Source organism: Trachurus trachurus (assembly GCF_905171665.1).
Source record: "Trachurus trachurus genome assembly, chromosome: 3".
NCBI lineage: Eukaryota > Metazoa > Chordata > Actinopteri > Carangiformes > Carangidae > Trachurus > Trachurus trachurus.
Window position 1 is genome coordinate 36,493,345 of NC_139893.1, and position 21,235 is coordinate 36,514,579.

The window sequence follows — 21,235 nt, forward strand, 5'->3', positions numbered from 1 at the left end:
TGAACCTACTCCTAAAACTATAGGCATTATGGCAATGGGCCAATTTGCCAAAAATGTTGAACTATCCCTTTAAGGAACATTTGTTACGTACAAACATAATTACAAAGATAGAAAGGTGCAACAATTAATTCAATGGGCATTCCTCACAAAAGACATATCACAAAAGGAAATGTTCAAACAAAAGAGAAAGAAAGGGACAAAGAGGTACCAAACAACCTAAATACACCCTGACCCATATGATTTACTGTGGGGGGAAAATGACAATCAATGCATACATATACTGTAAAATCTACAAATGCAGAAATTGGATTCATGGTAGGTGTACAGGATATAATACAGAACGCCCACACACAGGAAAAGGAACTTGTGTGTTTGTTATCATCTGTCGTGTTTGTTTGTTTGTTTGTTTGTTTGTTATCATCTGTCGTGTTTGTTTGTTTGTTTGTTTGTTTGTCAACATGATCGTACAAAAAGCACTGGACCAATTTGTGGCACACTTGGCTACAGGATGGGACACTGGCCAGGGAAGAAGCTATTACATTTTGGTGCAGATCCAGATACTAATCTGACCTCAGTAGGTATGTGCTCCACTGAGTTCCACTCTAGTTGCAGGAAGTAATAGTGGAAAATGTAGCAGTGACCCTGGGTCAAGAAGGGTTCAAGATGGGATCAAGAATGAGGATTACTGCTTTAAACTCATCTTGCTGAAGCCTTGGACTAAAAATAAGACTGTTGGTAGGGGTCAAGGATCACATGAATCAGTTATTACACTCAGTCCCACAGCCCTGAGCCTCCAGCACAGCTCTTCAACAGCAGTCATGAAGTGGGCGCTGAACTATTCATCGCAGGCAGTCTTGTGGATATTACCCTTCAAAAGAGGCCGCATCTATTTCTCATCATAATAGGAGTTTCATCATTTTACTGCCGTGTTAGAATCTGGATACAGCATGGGTCAAAGTCAGCAAATACAGTTACAGGAGGAAGAACTGGAGTTAAACAGCATCCAGGACCTCTACAAGTCATTCATCATGGAGTGCCCCAGTGGATCTTTGTATCTGCACGAGTTCAAGAGGATGTTTGGAGTACAGAACGGTCCTACACCTGAGTCACAGTACATGGACAACATCTTTCGAGCATTTGACATGAATCAAGTGCGTAATACATTTTGCAGTAGATTGCCCTTTGGATGAAAGTTCAAGCAATATGTGTAGCGATAGTTTGATATTGATACTTGTGGGCTTTTTTTGTGTGTATTTTTATGTTTCCACAAAACACGTTTGGAATTAAATACTAACTTTTCCCTGTTTTCAGGACAACACAATGGATTTTATAGAATATGTGGCCGCGCTTCATCTTGTTCTGCGAGGAAAACTTGAGGATAAGCTGCGGTGGTCTTTCAAGGTCTTTGACAGTGATGACAATGGTCGCCTAGACAGAGATGAACTCCAGAAGATTGTGAAGGTACAGTAAGAAGGATGGTATTGCGAATTTCTTTATTAAAACAAGTGTTAGCATGTAGGTGCAACTTCAGATTTTAAGTGTTGTCAGAAGACAATTACTTTTCAGTGTAGACACTAGATCATAAACAAGGATTACATAACATTTAGCATGGTATCGAATGTTTGACTTTGATAATGAATGTCTGAACTATATTGGCACAGTAACCAAAGATACTTAAAATAGTTCAATCTGGACCAAAGATTAGTGAATCTTTGGTCCAGATTGAAGAACCATTAGTCCAACATCGCCATCATTAGATCAATGTTGCTAGCAGTCAAAACATCACAATTTCTTCTCAACATTATCAGGATGATAAACAGTCTGATTCCTGAATTGTTCTTTCAGATAATCTACAAAATAAAGGGAGGCTGTGTTTCCTGTGAAGCAGGAACAGAGAGACTTACTGTTCAGCAGGTGTGCGATCGCATCTTTCAAGAGGTTGACATAAACAGTGACGGTAAGTCGACTTCATACTTAAAACCAAAACATTCTCAAAAAAGCTAATAAATCAATTCAATCAAGCTTTAATTTAGTTTAGCCATTGATAATTCACCTGAAGCTATTTGCTGTTTGTTCTGCAGGTCAGATCACACTGGAGGAGTTCGTAGATGGGGCTCAGAGGAGTGTGTGGTTGCAGGACTTCCTTCGCCTCGATGTCAATCCCTCCGGCTGGGTCCAGAGATACTTGTGTGACAGGAAACTCATGAGCCACAATAATTCCTGACAGTGTGGGAAGGAAATGAGAACGAACTTGACTGAGAACTTCTGGGAAAAAAACAGAAGTACCACAGCCAGCAGCATGTCAGAAGTCTCCTCTTGCCTTCATTGTGGTATTCATTTGACTGTTACCTTTGTTTCACCTGAAACACTGTTACTGTACTGCACACATGGAGCATTTTGATACCTTGAGGACAACAAGCTTCAGATGATGCATTAAGAATACAAATGAATCTGTGGCCTCTTATTACTCGGACACCTCGCCCCCGCATACGGCGATGCAACACGAGTGAGAAAAAGTCATTACAATGTGTACTTTTCAATCAGCCTGTCCTGACATGCGATGTGGCCCAACCCTGAAAACATTGCTCGCTCTCGCATTGTCGTCTCTATCTGGACAACAATTTCGCGATGGTGTCCTGCCCTTAAACACTTCTTATTGGTTGAAAAGTACACGCTGCTTCCTGTTGACAAACTAGTTAGCAGAGAGAGGAGAATATGAGAGAAATAATATTTAAAAAAAACTCCAAGATGTGAAAAACGGCAACCAGGAAATGTTAGGAATCTAAAAATAGCGCCAGAAGTTTGTTTACGTCCCTCGATAATTCGATTGGTTTGGACTCTGAAACAAAATCATCACCTTCGCGTGAGATTTTGTCGCCATTTCGCTTGCTCGCTATATGTCAGGGTGCGGTGTGAAGCATTTGTTTATTTTATGAACCATTATTAAATATATGTACATTTAAATTATCTAGGCCTCTATGCAAGCAGTGTGATATATTTTGAACACTTATGTTTTCTTTGCCATGCAGCGATTTTATATCAGCTTCATATGACCACAAAACGTACATAACAACCTTAAATGGGGCTGTGTGACACAATGGATTGTTCTTTCGTTGTAACTGTGTGGTTTTCGGTCGATTTCAATTGACTATTGTGAGTCTTGTTGATATGAACCTGTGGCAGCCCAACACAGTGTTTGCTGTACATGAGCTTTTTGCATCTGGATTTTGTATTGGCAACATACAATGTATTTATTTTTCAGTTTCAGTAACTCACATGGGATTCTTGCAGCCTAGCATATTTAAACATTGGGTCATTTGGCTTTTCTTATGTAAGACTTCAACAATAATTGTCTTCTTGAGTCTTGCCTTCAGCACATAGAATAGATCATTGCCATTCTGTCTGTCAGGCTAAGGGTTGTTATTCCTAACAACAAAAATTTCGGAGAAATGGTCACAAAATTGTATGATAATTGTAATAAGTGTATTCATTGGTAAAAGCACAATAAAGAGTATCTTACCAAAAATCTATGAAGAAGTGGAGCGAGCCACACAAGTTAGTTCCCCAACATGGCAAGTTATTCAATACAGAGTTTGTTTAATTTAAATTGTTTGTTTAAATTTTGCTGATTTCAAATCTATATCAGCGAAATAGTTGGATACAGAAGGGAGAAAGGCATGATACTTAACCTCCCCTCTCCCTCCCCACTCTCTTCATGTGAAGCAGTGGCTTTGTAGGGTGCCACAAATGGGGAGAGGAGAACTTAAAGATAACTAGTGTAATGTTGTTTTGATGCATGCATATTAATGTTTAAAATATCAGGCATAATCATGGGGACACATTAATTTTTTGACCATGAATCTGCTGCGTGGACACAAAACTAATTATGGTAATCAATAACAGGGAGCAAAAATAGCCGTTTAGTGTTTCTCATTAAAAGGGAACTGGCAACCAGATGTGCTGAATTAACAAGAATCACAGTTTTTCCTCCTTTCCACTGACACTATGAAACCGAAGCTGTAGTCTGGAATCTGGCACATCTTATTTTTCACAAGATATATCCATAAACATCATATTATGAAGATGTCTGACTTCGAGTGTTCACCTTTAATCGCTGATGAAACCACACACGTTTTATATGTTACAGAGGATGGTGCTTGTATTTAATGAATCATAAAATGTGCTACGATAACAGCCATCAAGAATTCACAACATCCTGAAAAGTCACTCTTTTACTTTTACATTCAGTTCATTATCGGCTCAACAAAGTGTCATTCAGAGCTGGCATTGGTTTATTTACTGGTGAAGACAATATATATTGACAGTGACAGAAATTATGAATTATAAGTGAGAATTTAATTAGGGCTCTCACACTCTCAGCAGTGTTGATTGGCCTTAGCTGCAGAAAAAATGCATGGCATCCAAAACTTAAATAAAATAAAAAAAAAAGGTGAAAAGTTGGAAGAGGTGAAGATCAATGGCTTACAATATCAGTGTCAACATTACTCCCAGATGTTCTGCATTACTGAACATCATCAATGTGTTTCTTTGTAAAGTATCTATCGCCCTCTGCTGGTTCCTCTCTGACATAACTCTGTAATGTTCACTGTCCTTGTTTACGAACATAACACCAAACTGTCTCTCCAGTGTGAGTGTTGTGTGAGTGTGTGAGGACAGATGTAAGAGCTTTGATAGATTCATAAACCACGGTCAGGTCACTGCCACTGTAGATCTGCAAGAGAATCACACCTGCTCCATTCAGAGCAGCTACACACAGGCTACAGGCTGCTTCAGCTCCGCTGTCGAAGGGACAGATACATCATGCCATCACACTGTATAATAACAGCTGAAAAACTCTGGTCATAACTTACAGTCTCTACGCACCTTATTTTTCTACACACAGTTACACACATTGCACATTTTCTTTTCATTCTTTATATTCTTATACTATATGTTGTTATCGTCAATGTGTGTCTGTGTAATGCTGCTGCTGCACTGTAATTTCCCAGATTGGGATCAATAAAGTATATCTATCTATCTATCTATCTATCTATCTATCTATCTATCTATCTATCTATCTATCTATCTATCTATCTATCTATCTATCTATCTGATCAATTTACAGGGACAGATGTGTCTGATAAGTCCAGTCTGATAGTGACTGCTGATATCCATCCAGCAACTACACATCTCTGTTTTTTTTTCTTTCCCAGCCCGTGTTTTTCAGTTAGTTGCCAACCCTCTCCACTGTGCTTTGGGAGCTCCTGCTGCCTTCAAGGTCTCCTTGTAAACGCCAACTTCTAGAGAAGTAATAGTGAGTTTTCACAGGTCTGACATTTTATTAGGAGCAATTCAGTATTTCGTCTTAAACAGAAATTGAAATCATCATTTGTCACTATCAACAAGCAGTCAGTGCTAATATGCAAAATGCAACAGACCAGACCAGATAACTCAATCTGAAATAAAGCATCACTGGTAGGAAAAACAACAGAGGATCTTTTTTCTTTCTTTTTAGTTTGACTCATATTTGTCTTTGCCATTATTCTTGTCAGTTCTAACATTTCTAAAAGCTAGTTCAGAAACTGTTAAGATAAAGTGATGTTAAAAATACTGGCGCTCTGTTGAGGTTTTAAACAAATCCAACATTGAAGCTTTCACAGCATGCCCATGAGGTGGGAATATTTTCCCATAACCTAACTGAGAAAAGGAAAATCCCAATTGTCACTGACTAAGTTTCCTAAAATGAATTAGACAGTGACATACTGCATTTGATATCAAACAAAACTCTTGATTCAGCTGAAATAGATAGGGGATGGCTACGTGGCACATTCAGGGGCTTACAAAGATAGCCTGGCCATGTTTCCCGATCAGAAAGTGCATGGTAAAGTAAATAAAATCTTGATTTGCATAGTTAAATTCGCACAGCTCTTGGGAGATTCAGCCCATGGTACTGTTCAGTAGAATTTATTGTGAATGTTTAATTAATTGCATTAAGAGGTGTGGGGATCAATATGAAATGTTGCACTAGACTTCAAAGAATGTTTCTGTGTAATGCAGTTTTTTTAAAATAAATATGTTGGTAACATTTAATTCAGTTTGGTACCATTTAACCTCATGCTGTGCAGGATAGACTAACTCCTATAACTTATTAATTTTTAACTGTGTGGGATATTCCTTGGGTCTGAGTATTTTTATGATTATAAATATTAGAGATTCTGTGAAGATCTAAGCTCTTATACAAAACATATAATTATAGACAGTGCATAAAAGGTTATTTAACATCATAAAAATACTTAAGGCAAACACTTTTATCCAGAGCAACAAAAGACTTGATTCTGCTATAGCCTACTGTAAACGTCTCCAATAAAACAGTAGGTAATAGTGAGCCAAAGCAAACAATTAGAATTGGGTTAGATATAATATACCTTCTTATAGCTTCAAATCATGATAAGAACAAAAACAAACACAGTGTCTGCCACTATATACATTTATTTAGATTAAGGCTATGCAGGGCCGTTGTATAGGGGAGAAAGGTGATGATAATTCTAGGGGCCCAGCGCCCAGTAGGGCCCATAAAAAACCCCAGTAGTCTAATCTTTGTATGACTGATTTATTCTGCATAAGACCCTGACTAATACTCATAGTAATGCTGCATTAGCATCAAAACAAAGTAGGCTAAATAAAAAATTATAATACATACGTAGTCTAAGAAAAAAAAGTGGAAAAGTCAGGGGTTAAGGGCCCACATTAGTATTCTTTCAGGGGGCCAAGAATTCCTAGCAACGGCCCTGAGGCTATGTTATTCTTCAGTAGAAAACATTGTGTAAAAAACAAAAAACAAAAAAAAACATAACTATTAGGCTAGATCAATCAGTAAGCGACCCTGTACATGGGTAATAAATAAATAAAATGAAATAAAAAAGAAAATACATTTTCCAAGTTGTCCAACTAATTTCATACAGTCATTTCTGCACAGAACAATTTAGTTTCCATTTTTCCCACAGTCCTCAAAGGCAGCACACTATCGCAGCATCGGCGGACTTCTCAGGTGTCTCTGCCGGGCGGCTGCAGCGGAGCCAATGGAGGAATGACAACCTGGAGGCATGGCGGATAGAGAGAAGAGGAAAGCCAGCCCGCCTCCTGGCCGTAACATCCAGGTGAAGTCTCCGGCCAGCGTCAGGTAAGAAGACCTCCGGCGAAGGGAGCCAGGGGAGGGGGCGGGGGTCCGAGCTGTGCTGGGCTGGAGGCTGGTGTGAAGGAGCGGTGAGCCTCTCCGCTCCTCTGCAGCTGAAGGCGCTCATGTTGGCGGGTGGCGTGCAGCCGCTGCAGCTGCGTTTGGCTCCGCTCAGCGTTGCGGATACAAGTCGCGATGTGTTGTTGAGTGGCATGTTTGGTGTTTGGGTGTGTCTGCTGCCGGAGGACCGAGGCGAGCTGCATCTTCCAGAACCATGTTTGAATGTGTCGCATACTTTTTTTTTTTTTTTTTTGATAATCTGCTCTCTACCAAAAATGCACGTATAGCCTCCTGTGGAGCAGCTGTATGAGTTCTAGCTTCAAGTTGATGAGTTTTATTATGGTTGGCTGTTTTGTCTGTTCAGCACCATGATGGGAGAGTTTCCCTCCACCAAGAGCTGCTTATCCTTCACAAACAGCCTGTTCTGTTTTTATTGTTGTGATACTGTTGCAGTCAGCAACCTGCTGTGATCTCACTGTGGTTGTTATTGTACTTTACAGTAGATTAATCTCCATTCACTTATTATCTCTCCAGGACTCATTAGTGAGTTTACATCAGTGTTGGATCAACTCTTGAAGTTGAGCAGAAATCTTTCTTATAATATTCTTATATTTAAACCTGGAGATTGGTAAAATGGTAAACAAAAGAAACAAAGAGATACCCGAAGCTGTTGTTTTACAGTGGGCCTGTTATAAAATAGAAACTGCATATGATAAATACATGTGGTGTATAATTTAGTGGTTGCACATATTGTGGCCTCAAAATTAATTTATTCTCAGTTTAGGATAATTTATTCAGTAATATCAACTATTGAACCCATCTCTCTTTCTTGGGCCATTCAGACAGGAAAAAGAATCACTTAGGGACCTTGAGATGAGAATATTATTGTGTAGAATTAATCAGTAATCAGCCACGTAATAACATAATTGAATTTCGTAGCATAGATAATGTAGAGTTTGTCAGATCGGTCAGATAATTCAGCAGTTCAAATCAAATTATCATGCTTTTATCTACACACACACTTATCCTTGTCTTACAACATTAGTAGGGACCAATCATTTAGATAATGCATTTCTATTCCCCTCAACCAACGACCACTGAATCCCTAACTACAACATAAACCTAATTCTAAACTGAACCTTGAAGCCAAGTCTTAACCCTCGAACAGCCATTCAAACCTGTGCCAGCATTTTGGTCACTACCAAGCTGTCAGACCCCACAAGCACAGCAGATCCTGGCTCACAGACCTCAGGAATATAGGCCACACACACACATACACAAACACAAACACATACACATACACATACACATACACTGAGAGACCCTTATAATGGTGCCTGAGGATGGCTGCAGTGGCATTACTGAGGGGATGGAGCCCTGTGATCAATGTTCCCAAGTGAGACAGTAACACACACACACACACACACACCCTCAGGCTCACTCTTTTCCTTTATCACTGGCTGAGCTGCAAACAGGCGGATCCACAACCATCTTTCTTCTGATTTTCATTACAGTGGCATCAGAGTCGCTGCGCCAGTGTTTGATTTAACTGACAGAAAAATATATAAATAAACTTTGAAAAACATGCCCCACAAGCACAAAACTGAAACCGCCTGTGTGTGTGTGTGTGTGTTAGTGTTTGTGTGTTTGTGTTGGAGGGGGGTTGGGGAATAGTTGAAATAGCAAGATGAAGTAAAGATGCATATTTGATCCAAATGTAAAGTGTTGTATCATCACCGAAACTTAAGACACAAAACAAAAAGCTGTAGAACTATTTACATTTAATCATCAATCATTAATGTTAATGTCAAATCTTTGCCCAAAACCTTTATCGATTTATATCAATTAACAAACAAAACACTGCAGTTAGTGCCTTCAAAATAAGAGTTTAGGCAGAAAGATGACATGGCAGAAAAAAGGACAATGTTGCAGAATCAAAAACATCTGAGATTTTTTTTATTTTTTTTTATCAGGGCATAGAGGGACACTTCAGAAAATAATAATTTATAATAACTCAGTCATGAGACTGCAGACTTTGTATTGATATTTCAGTTCAGAGTGGTAGTGGGCTAGCGAAAGGAAGCCAGATAATCCATAACCTCGGGTTTGGCGGAATCCCAGAGCAGCCATATGTCGTCATGTTTTTCTCTGTCACCCTCTCTGCCTGTGGTCAAATCCTCCGTCTCTCTCCAACCTGCTGCTGCTACAGCACAGACAGCTGATCTGCCGCCGCCTGCGAAGCCCTTTGTGTGGAGATATTCACTGAGTAAGAGCAGCTCGCCGTCATATCTAGATCCAGTCCTCCGTCTCTGCAGCATTTTAAATGTGACCTAATTTTGTGCCGTCTAAAATTTTCATGACTGAGAGTTGTCAAATTCTTTTTTTCATTTTACGCTCAGCATGTTTCAGCGTAGTGTGGATAGAGTGGATGAGAGCTTTTTTTATTTACACATTTTATATTTTATGCAACAAAACAAAACAAAACCGAAGTTAATATTTCAGTGACATAGTTTTGTCTGCATAAGAAACAATGTTGAAAACTGTAATATAGTAGCTTCATATTGCAGTGCCAGCAAACATTCAGTGCACAGCTCTAAAAAGAAGAGACTGACAGATTTCTTATCAGCTCATGACAAATATAAAATAAACAGAAATACTCACAATACACAATTATACAATTTATAATTTTGAATTCAAGATGTCGGCAGTTGTTCAGAATTAGGGGTCAGACTATTATTATGATTCAGGACTGACCTGCTGCATGCTTCTTTGTACAAATGGTAGTTTATTTGCTTGTAAGCTCACGGGAGCTGAGCTGGACACATGGAAGCTGATTGTATATTTCATGCAACATATTTACAGTAGGTGAACTGTACCTTTAAATGCTCCCACATTGCATTGATCGTTTGTGGCACAAGAGGGCGTAACAGCAGATTCTTTCAGATTAGCATTGCGTTTATGTCTGTGGCTGTGTGTGTACTGATGTTTAGATACTATGTTTAGCCATTCTGAAGTGCATTCTGGGAGAAAATGGGACCTTATGAATGAGCTCATGATGGTATTGGCAAGATCAAACCAGGGGTTAATCCCTCTCGTACCCATGCACATTTATCTTTTAAATGAGAAGTATATCTGATGCCCTAAATTAATACAAATAAACAAATGAATAACTCAATAAGGTGATGTTATTGTTGTGACCTGATTGCTCCATAGCTCACCATCTGACTGCATAGCGGGTCCAGGTAATAGAGCGGTGGCTGCTTTGTTGTGACTTCACAAAGAAGTCCTGACAGATTGTAGGCTCAGATCCCAAACACAGGTAGGTTGTATGCATTTCTCTGTGGACTGAGGCTTTGATACTCGCACAGTATTAATATAGAATTTAGACTCGCTTTATCAGCCAAAAAATGCATGGAATTATACTTTTATACAAAATGGGACCTTTAACCAAAACCACAAACTTTTCCTAACCAATTTGATTGGCTCTACAGTCAGTCCTGAGCTCTGTTTACCATGATTTATGATTATGTTTGGAAAATAAATGGAAGGAAATAAAGCAGGCGCAATAAGCACATGTTTTAAAATGTACAGATTACTGAATAATCAGCACTAAAGCACAGAGAACCCTCTTTTTTCTCTTTTATCTTAGCACTGCAGCTTCCAAACTGCCGTGACTCTGCTGCTGACAAGATCTGCTCAGGCAGATGGATTCACAGGGTGTGGGATGTGTAAGGGATGTGAAAGAGAGAGGGGGTGGGGGCTGGGGGGTTAAGGAGATTTTGAAGTGTCAGTTTCTCTGATCTACTGCATCCATTGACTTTGATGTTTTTTTTTGAAAGAAAAAAAATGATTTCAGGGTTTTTCAACAGGATTAGTGTGTAGTTTCTCAGCCGACTCTCATCCTCACAGAGAGAGAGAGGAGGAAGAGAAAGGAAGAGAATTGAGCTGATTTGAATATCACCCACAGAAGAAGCTGACAGCAGAGAGGACAGTAATTGCTCTGGTTGCCCCCACCCCCCCATGCTGATAATATACCACTGTCACTCAACTGTGCTGACAAGGCACGTTCCACCTGATGGCACCTCCCTCTGCCGACACAACGAGCTCTCCCTTACTCTGAGAGGCTGTGTAAAACACAATAATATCGGCAGAAATGGATCATGGCTGAATTATAATGATTAGAAATTCCAATTTTTCCATACATGGCTTTGCACTGGCTTAACCCAACACACAAGTGAGCATTGATGTGCAGATGGGGGGGGGGTTATCGCTTTCTTCTCAGACAGTAGAAAGCACAGCAAGTGGGGAACCAAGGATGATGAGTATTTTTAATAGAAAAGATTTGTTATATTAAGGATGCTGTAAAATGAAATTTGAATTATTCTCACATTTAATGACAGGAAAAAAAATTATACTTATTTTATGCCTATATATATATAAAAAAAAACTTAAGACAGCAGACAAGAAGGGAAAAAAATACAAAAGAGATAGACAGGTGTCAACAATAAATAAAATATTCACATATTTACATAAAGACTTAGACACTAATGGTTCCACAGTCTCGAAGTGAACCTGACCACGCTCATGGCAGAGTTCACTAGTGTTGCAATTATGTCAATAGCTGAGTCAGATATGTCCAGTCATTGTTGGACATATTGTATTTGAGGAAATAGCATCTAAGCTTTATAACCTTCAACGCAGGTCAAAGAGCAATACAGCTAAAAGCCGGTAAGCCTGACAGTAGGAATAATGCTAGGCTTTTAATATGAGACATCTGTGCAGGATGTGTTGTGTTCACAGTTGGTAAATGCCAATCGCAGAAACAGTAGAAGTAGATAGTAGATGGTATAGGAAACAGCTGGAATGAATCAATGAGTGTGACCATATGTTTCTGTTCAGAGCAGCGATGTGATGACCACTGACTGGACATGGACATGTTGCTATGCAGTCAGTGAGGTGGAAATGTACATTATGCTAACTTCATCAAGACGAGTGTGCTTTTCAGCAGGAGTTGGACACAAAGATATAAACATGGTTCTTCACTTGTTTATTTGATTTGAATGTTGAAGGTATTTCAATAATCAACAGACATGATTTACAGAGAAACAAATATCTTTCAAATAATGGTTCCACAACTTTTAGAATGAAGTTTAAGGTCCCATGAGATGAAGCATATTGCCCTGATGCTCGTGGCCGATAAGGGTTAATTTGTGGCTTCTGATGAGCTGTACAGTACACACTACAACACAAAGACCACTGAAACTGAATGAAACATGAATATTTCATATTTCTCCTAAGGTGTAAAACAATTCTGTACTTGTGTTCTATTTTATTTTTCTTCTTACCTGTTCCTTGATTTATAGTATTTTCATTCTTCTACATTGTGATGTCACGTGTGTGCAGCCTCTCTCATGGGCCTGTGTGTGTGTGTGTGTGTGTGTGTGTGTGTGTGTGTGTGTGTGTGTGTGTGTGTGTGTGTGTGTGTGTGTGTGTGTGTGTGTGTGTGTGTGTGTGTGTGTGTGTGTGTGTGTGTGTGTGTGTGTGTGTGTGTGTGTGTGTGTGTGTGTGGGCTCCATAGGTTCTGGCCAGTTGCCAAGGCCATGCTGTGCTGTATGTCCATATGGCTGCATGCTGCTGGTTCAGAGAGCAGAAAAACAAGGACTTGGTATCTCTGACCTTCATACATAAACAGCTGAAGTTTGGTACAACTTCTATTATTACCTGTCCACCTGCGTTAAATTGAAACGGATGCTTCTGTAAAGCTGAAGAAGAAATGTTCCTTCTCTCATTTGTAAGTACTGGTCAGTAGGGGTCAGAAGAATTTAGCAAGATGATGGCATGTAATAAATCAGCATGGTATGAAGATGATCTAGCTTACCCAGAAGCAGTTAATGGTACATGCACACATTTTTTTTATTGCGCCTAATGAATGAAAGTCCAGTATCCTTTTCTTGTTTTTTTGTTGTTGTTGTTGTTGTTTTTAGTACTGGTTTGATCTTCTCCACCTGCTGAGGACGTATCTGCCCCCTTAAGCTGCTACAGTAAATGATTCACTCTGTACCAGCTAGTTACCAACTTAGTGTGTCTTCCATATGGTGGAGGTTGGAGGGCAGCACATAGTGGGATTATCAGAGCTTGTTTGCTCAAAACTGCTGCTGCTGCTGCTTCTGGAAACAAGGTTAATGAGAGTGCAGTTTCAGGCTTGAAAATCCAAAGATATACTGAAAAGATGCTGAAACGCTCCATTGTGCCGTTCTGATGAGTTTACATTTACATTTACTCATTTGCTAGATTCTTTTTCCACAGTGGCTTCCAAGTGAGGAGCAAAGCTTCAGTGTTGAAGGAGATCTTGGTGTAGATACTACAGGACATTATACAGAAGTGTGACTAATTATTATTTTGTACCATAAATACTAATGCTAAATCATTTACTTTATGTAGGGCAAATTATGTACACACAGTTGACATGAGCATTTAGCCTTTTACCTCTTTTGTCAGAGTAAATGGAGATCGTTGAATGCAGTGTCTTAGAAGGAGCCTTTGCCTTTATGATTGAGTTCATGCAATGGATTAATTCCCAGAGGTTGCTCTAAAGACAAGTATATAGGGTTATTATTGCAGTGGTCAGTTAGGTGATATGTGCCATTCAGGAGTTTCATACGATCGGAGACTCGCAAGGAGGTCGAGTTGACTCCAATGACTATTTCTACAACACATACTGTAGTCTTTCAACCTTTCTTTTTTTATGCATACAAATCTTAATTAGTGCAGCTTTAATACTCTGTTTAAATCCCAGTGGCTGTGTTCATGTCGTTAGCGTATCATCTCCCCCAGCTACATTAGCAGAGGTGAACTGCTGCTAACTGTGAACTTGCATCATGTTTATCTATGAAATCATGAAACCTTTTGGGGGTTTAAATTAGCACTATGCTCTTATACACATGTGTTACTGCCTACTACACAGTGCACTTCAGCCAATGAGGTAAAGGAGGATGTTTTTAAAGTCAGCGTGGTTAATGGATGGAACAATTCACTGCACACGTGTTGGAGTGTGCACCATTCAACACACATGTTGATTTTGGGAGGAAAGCTTAACCATCTTTCTGATCATGCAAAGACAAACACAGGAAGTACCCCTCTCATTTATTACAATATGAACATCAGCTTTTACACCTGTTTAGGCCAGAGTTATAACATAATAATCAGGATAATTTGTTGTCTTATAAACAAACTTTCTTGTCATTGGGTTTTGTTTTATTCACTGCCATGCTTCTTGTCTTGCTAGACCTTCAGAAACGTAACACTCTCTTAACTTATAGAGAATGGAGCAAAGATTGCAAAAATATGTTGCAGTTAACTGGAATTTTCCTTTAAGAGGATGAATGGAGGGAGAATATGAGAAGGGAAAATGAAGATCAATGGGCCTCATGAATAATTGAGCACACTGATGTTTTGCAGAGAGAGAGAAAGGAGTGTCCTCTTGTTCTGATGTTTCTCCTGCTTGGGGCTTGCCGTGGCGTTGGATGTTCTGCTAACACCAGCAGTTCCCTTCAGTAGGCGTATAGTAAATCTGATGCACATAGGACAGAGTAAACATCAGACGGAGGGAGAAAGAGAGAGAGAAAGGAGTAGATTATATAACACTATACTCCTCTCTCTGGCAGCTTCAGCTCCTCTGCTTTAAATAATTCCCCCCCTCTATCTCTCTTCCCTCCGGATGAGCGGTAACAGCAGCAGCAGCAGCAGCAACAGCAGCTCTGAATCGGACGCCTCTCTCATCGACCCCGACGAGCTGCACCCCTCCTCCCTCCTTCGGCTCTCTTCCTGCTTGCTCCTCCTCCCTCTCTCCCTCCCTCCCTCCCTCCATCCTTCACTTTCTAACCCCCTTGCTCCTTCTCTTCCTCCTCCTCCTCCTCCTCCTCCTCCTCCTCTTCCTATCCTCTCCTCTCGGCTGTGGATGCCCTCCTCACTTACAGTATGGACTCGGGAGGGGAAGGAGAAGAGGGTTGGATGGAGGACCAGTGGGAGAAATGGTAGGGCATCTCTCTCATTTTCCTCTTCTTTTACTGGCATGCAGCAACACGGCTGTGTGTGACCTTGTGGGAGTGTAACAGCTAACATGCCGTTTTCCTTCGCTATATGTCGTCTGCTCGCGTCTCCAAGCTCAGGACAGGCATGTCCTTGAAGAGGAGTGAATGCATATGGCTGTGTGTATGTTTGTGTCTTATAGAGGAGAAGTAGAGCGTGCAGCAGAGGTTGCAGGTTTATGTTGACAAAAAATAGGACCACTTTATGTCGGTTTGTGTATGTTTATACGCACTGTATGGATTTTGGAGTTTGTTTTCATACAGTGGATGATAGAGGGAGTTTTTTTTCTCTCTCTCTCACTCTCTTTTAAAAAATCTGGCTGTGAATCGGATGGGACGGTCCTCATCTTGATCCTTGTCCTGCTCCTGTCCTTGCAGGAGGGCAAAGCTGATGAATGACAGACAGCGTGTAGCCTTGTAATCTCTCAGCAGGAGCATAAACGTGTGAATTATTATAGGGAGAGATGGGGCAAAATCACCCAGGAGAGGGTATACCGGCATCCGCTGGGACGACTAAAGGCTGGGCTTGACATGCATGGAGATTGAGGGGATTGAGTCATAACAGCACAACATAGATGCTAGTCCTATGGTACATGGTTGTCCTGCTCCTGCTGATGCATTAGCAAACATTGCCATTGATAGATAATATATATGTTTGGATGGAGGTCAGATTCAGTTTCGCATTTTTGTATTTTTTGTCCTCGTTGTTTTTTTTACTAGAGGTGATTCTTGCTCTATAATTAGCAGCGTCTTTGCATTTTCTCCACAGTTTCCATAACTGGATTAATTGTTGTTTATCATCACCACGCCATAAATCTTTACCACAGTAAACTACAAAAAATATGCCTTGAATCTGCAGGGTGACCACTTCCCAGGATAAACTATTTTCCTGTTAAAACAATCTGTGACATGTAGATATGTAATCTTTGACCTCAGCTTCTATTTGTGAGCAAAACACGCAGTTGGTATTTGCAAATGAAGCTGTACTCACATACAGTGCTGTGGGTATCAGGGTCATAGCTGGTTCCAGATAAAGACTAATGAGCTGGCCGGGCCCATCATGGCCTGAGCGCGAGGTCATGCTGTCCTTCATTAACACAAGCAGAGTGGCAGACTGAAGAGGCACAAACACTCCAGTGCGCTGCCCTGTCACCCTCCCACTGTCGGAATAACGTAGCTGTTTATCCCAAATCCTTAGTGGAACAAACTGAAACATCGATCCTGCAGTGCTGTCGCCCTTTGATATCTTTTTTTTTTTTTTTTTTTTTTTTACTGTGGACACAATGTCACGTAATGTTTTTGAAACCAGGACTTTTTTTTTGGTTATCATTTTCTTGAATCTAGACTGGATCTGGATTTTGGAAGAAGATTCTACCCCCATTTTATACAGGAAGTAGGGGCTAACGTCATTAGCTGATCACAGAGCCCTATAAAAAAAAAAAAGCACATTAACTGGCATTAATACTGGAACAGTGGTAGAAGGATCATACATCCTGAGAATGGGATCAAAATCTGTGAATAGAACATGAAATATTAAAACAGCCCCTGGAGGGATGAACTAGTGGCTTTAGGCACATTAGACGTAAAATTAACTAACGAGACTCTGACATCCCGTGGAAATGAACTGATATTTCACCGGATGTTGGTGGTGTTCCCAGTTGACTTAGATTTCCAGCTGGTGTCTCTCACAGAGCCACAGTATTTCTTAATGTGCATCTGCAGAGCCTTCAGTCAGATTGAGCTGTGATTTTTTGCGTAATTTACACACATGCATAGAGTGTAAACCTTTGCCAAAACCTTTAGAGAGCTATAAGCTGCAGTATCAGAGGTATTCGTGTTTTTAACAGAGAGAAAACAGGACACCTTGAAGCCACTGTGTATTTCCTGTGCAACAGCAGCTGACGACAGTAACACGGAGCATCTGTCCTGTCATCATATGTGGCTTGTTTGATGTTTTATCCGCTGAGGCAAGAAGAACCTGTTCATGGTTCTGTTTTGCTGATACATGTTTAAGATTTTGTTAAAGTCAGCGCTGACAACGCCCAGATGTGATCAGGTCAACTACAAGTGAGATTGTATGGTTATTTGTAACCTTGGTTCTGACTGAAGAGACTATCTCTCCACTCCGTTACATATTCCATATGTTGGGGTCATATCCCGTGCATATGGAATATGTAACAGAGTGGAGAGATAGTCTTGAGATGATAGAGATCAGCCGATCCACGACCGATATCGATTGCATTTTGACATGCGTTGTATAGGCAGCGTGCGTTATATTCATCTCACACACTCTGTAAAAGTACCAACGTGATGTTTTGTTTTGACGGCCCGCCTGTCTGGCTTGGACGCACATAGCAAGGTGGGAGGTGGAACTACACTGCACAGCACACACACTGCCTCTCTCAGCCACAGACACCAGAGCATTAACCACAGGTCATCAGTCTGAAGGTGATTTGTGACTATAGAAGCACAAATCCCAATCTACCAATTACATATTTAATTGAAACTCACCTGATCAGTTTGGCCATCCCTAATTTTTTTCCAGCCTTCTAATCTGACCTATAGGAGTGTCTCCTGAAATGGCACCCATGGCATTTGTTGAGTAGAAACAGCAACAACTGCTGGTATGGGAATGGAACATCACTCTCTTGTCATGTTACTATGTTTTTTTTTTTGTTGTTGTTTTTTTTTGACCCATCCATCCACCATAACCTCCTCCTGACATGGACTTAGTTGCTCTTTATACTACGTCATTGCACTTTTTCCTTGGCATCCACATCCAGCCAACCATTTGCCTGTTTACTCTATTTAGCAGAGCAAAATAATAGTATATAGTAATAGCATAAAATATAGTATCAATGCATTTTGTTGCAGACAGATTTCACAATTCTTGCCATCTTTTCCACTATCCATAACTTCCAGAGTCCAACCCTGAACATCAGAGTATTGATATGGCCCTAAACAATTCCCTTCAGGTTCCAGGACGGTCCTCAGGGTGCTGTGGAGACACAGTGTCACAGTGATGATGTTGGTGTCAGCCTGTTGTTACTACAGTCAGTGATTTGCTGCATCTCACTTTCAGTGATGATGACACAGTAGCTGTATCATGGGCATCTCTGACCTGGACAGCTGAGCCAGTCTGCTGCGTCAGCCTGCATCGATCACTAGGGGGGTTGTGAGTGTGTGAGGGAGATGTTATGGGAAAACAAACCCAGAGAATACTAATGAGGGTATTTAGGGTTTGACATTTTCTTGGTTATTGTTGTCAGTGTTTCTTTAAGATTTATTTTTTCTGCATATGAATGTGCTTTGATTATAGGTTTATTCAAAAGTGTGAGAGATTTGGGTCAGAGTGCCTGCAGTGAAGCTTTGTTTAATGTCACCCCCTTCTCTTCATTTCCACATTTCCTGTCTTTATCTTTACTGTGTAACTAGGAGAGGGAAAATGTATTAAAGCTCATTGTAGAAGTGAGTGTGAAGGTTATCTTCACACTTTGGACGGTGCCATACCTGAGGCTGTTTGTTTCCCTGAGACTCTGAGCGGTGGTGTGGACACTCCTGAACACAGGTGTGATCCACCAAAGCATCTCTCTACCACCAGAAAGTGCTGATCAGGTGTTCTCCTCCAGTGAGCTATGCTGCTCTCCAAAGATTATTTTCATTATGGATTAGTCGGCTGATTACTGTCACTTTGGCTTGATTCAAGGTTTGGTCTGTTAAATGTCAAGTGACATCTTCCAGGATCTTCAGTTTAGCATTAGAATAATGGGGGAAAATAACAACAAATATTCATTTACAAAACTAGAAACAGTGGAATTCTTCAAAACATATCTTGAATATTAAGAAAAGGATTCACTGATTATCAGTGCTGTTGTGGCCTAATTGTTGCAGCTGTAAGTTCACTAGGGATTCATCCATAGCTTTAATAGATTTACATATCTGAAAACTGTTATAGCTCGCCCTGCCGACAAATTTCGAAAAGCATTGATACTCAAAGTGGGGTCAAGCGACCCCCATGGGTCCTTGAGGGGTTTCCAGGGGTGACATTAGACATTCTCTCTAATGACATAATTATACAGTGTGACTGCACAGGTCATGGGTTTCAAACTCTAATGGATGCAACAGGAAAAAAGCTCACCAGAAGTGTCCCTGATGTGAGGACATTTGGGAACCATGTTTACACTCTTGACAATTTAATGTTGGAAGCGACAACTGGCTGGATGGCCCTTAAACACTGACAGTGGTGTGTGCTGCCTGAATTTGCCACTTGATGACAGATAATGATGCTGTCAGAAGTAAAATTTGTCTGCTTTTGTTCGAATTTTAAAAAAAATCATCTAAAGGAATAATCCTCTAATCATTTATGTCAATCAGTTAAACAAAAAGAAAAAGATAGTGACAGGAGGTTTTCTCACTGCAGCTCTGATGTGACTGTGACTGTGTGGCCTGTTTGATAATGACGCATGCTCCACATTGTGCGCGCTTCCATGTTACCCTGTGATGTCTGAGCTTTGATGTGTGACAATGTAATTTGCTCTGTGCTCCACACTCTGTTGGTTTTCTCTTGTGTCTACGTCCCCCCTTACCCACAATGCACTGCAGCAAAGGGGTCACCCTGTCCTGTCCAGGTGGTTTATCTCCCAGCACTTAATTTTCTCTCCCCTCCCCTTCCTTCATTATTGTCCCCATGACTCGCCCCATCCTCTAACTGCCCACTGCCTCAATTTGCACTTTGCTCAGGATTGATCTACAGTCATGACACCCTGTCCTCTAAGCTCCCATCCTATTTCTGTCCTTGGAAGTCCACCATTTAATTCATAGTCAAAGTAACATTACATATAGTTCTGATCCATGCATGTTGTTTGCAGTTTCTCTTCTCCTCCTCCCCCTCCTTCCTGTAACTGATGCAACAAGGGGACACTTGAGAGCAAATTGATTTTGTGCCTTGCATCTGTCTGTGATAAAATACGTTTGTAGAGAAGTGATAAGCTTACAGTTTTTGTTATTGTAAAGCAGAAAAAGGTTCAGATGACACCTTAAGCAACATGTTGTCAGTGCTGCTCATGTTTGATGGGACATACTGACTCTTTACTCATAGACACAACACCAATTGCAATGCTTAAAGCATTATATCATGCACCAAGCTATATTCTGTATGTTACAGGATTAATCAGCTTGTTGCTTCTTGTTTTGGTTTTACTGCTGCTGAGTTGTATTTTGATTTTGTGTATAATTTATTTTGACCATAATGTGCACAGTAGGCTATAGTAAGACACAAGGGGAGATTGCTGTAAGACTGCAAGAGAAGCTCTGCTTCCCCTTTTAATGTCAAAAAATAAATGTTGAGTTTCATTGACTAAAAATGCATTAGAACACGTTCAGATTTTAGATGAGTTTGTTCAGAATCAGCTACTGCAGGTTGACTGACACGATCTTCTTCTTGTCCATGGACTTCATTGGATAAATGTGTTGTCCCTCCTATGGATGCTCAGCGTCTCTGGGAGTGAATGGAGCAGTGGGCTGGACTTCTGCATGTGATTGGAGGATCTGACTAAAGGCTGAATCACCTTTTGATCTGAGCTATTGAAACATACACAGGCAGCGGAGCATTTTCGAGTTGAGTCCCCTTGCGGATTTTGCAATTGAAGTCGAGAGACGAGCTGCAGTTCATTTCTTGGTTGTTGCTTCGTCTAGCTTATTCCCATTGTACATAATACACAAACACATTTATAGCATTTCCTTGTTGCGGTTTAACATGATTCTCACATTTCCTTGTTCTAGTTGAATACAGTTTTGTTAGATCTTACATTCATTCAACCGTAGGCTATAGGTCGTGGTGGTGGTAGTGGGGGTCATGAATAAATCGGAGGCCGAAAATTAGCTTCCCCTCTTTGAAAGACCAGCAGCCACTGTT

The 21,235-nt window shown here is 40.5% G+C and overlaps 2 protein-coding genes across 2 annotated transcripts in view; both read left to right on the top strand.

Moving 5' to 3' along the window:
• Positions 1-789: 789 nt before the first annotated feature.
• LOC311004091 (guanylyl cyclase-activating protein 2-like) lies at positions 790-2,485 on the top strand. Its single transcript, XM_083996040.1, has 4 exons — positions 790-1,151; positions 1,312-1,461; positions 1,846-1,957; positions 2,082-2,485. Exons 1-4 carry the CDS (start codon positions 948-950, stop codon positions 2,222-2,224), a joined length of 609 nt encoding a protein of 202 aa, XP_083852166.1. The 5' UTR covers positions 790-947; the 3' UTR covers positions 2,225-2,485.
• Positions 2,486-7,103: 4,618 nt separating this feature from the next.
• The window catches only part of mapk8ip1b (mitogen-activated protein kinase 8 interacting protein 1b), a gene marked incomplete at both ends in the record, with an annotated part of 49,175 nt that continues 35,043 nt past the window's right edge, over positions 7,104-21,235 (top strand). The window contains one exon of the mRNA XM_083998335.1: positions 7,104-7,180. Coding sequence (XP_083854461.1) covers positions 7,104-7,180 — 77 coding nt within the window. The remainder of the gene's footprint in view (positions 7,181-21,235) is intronic.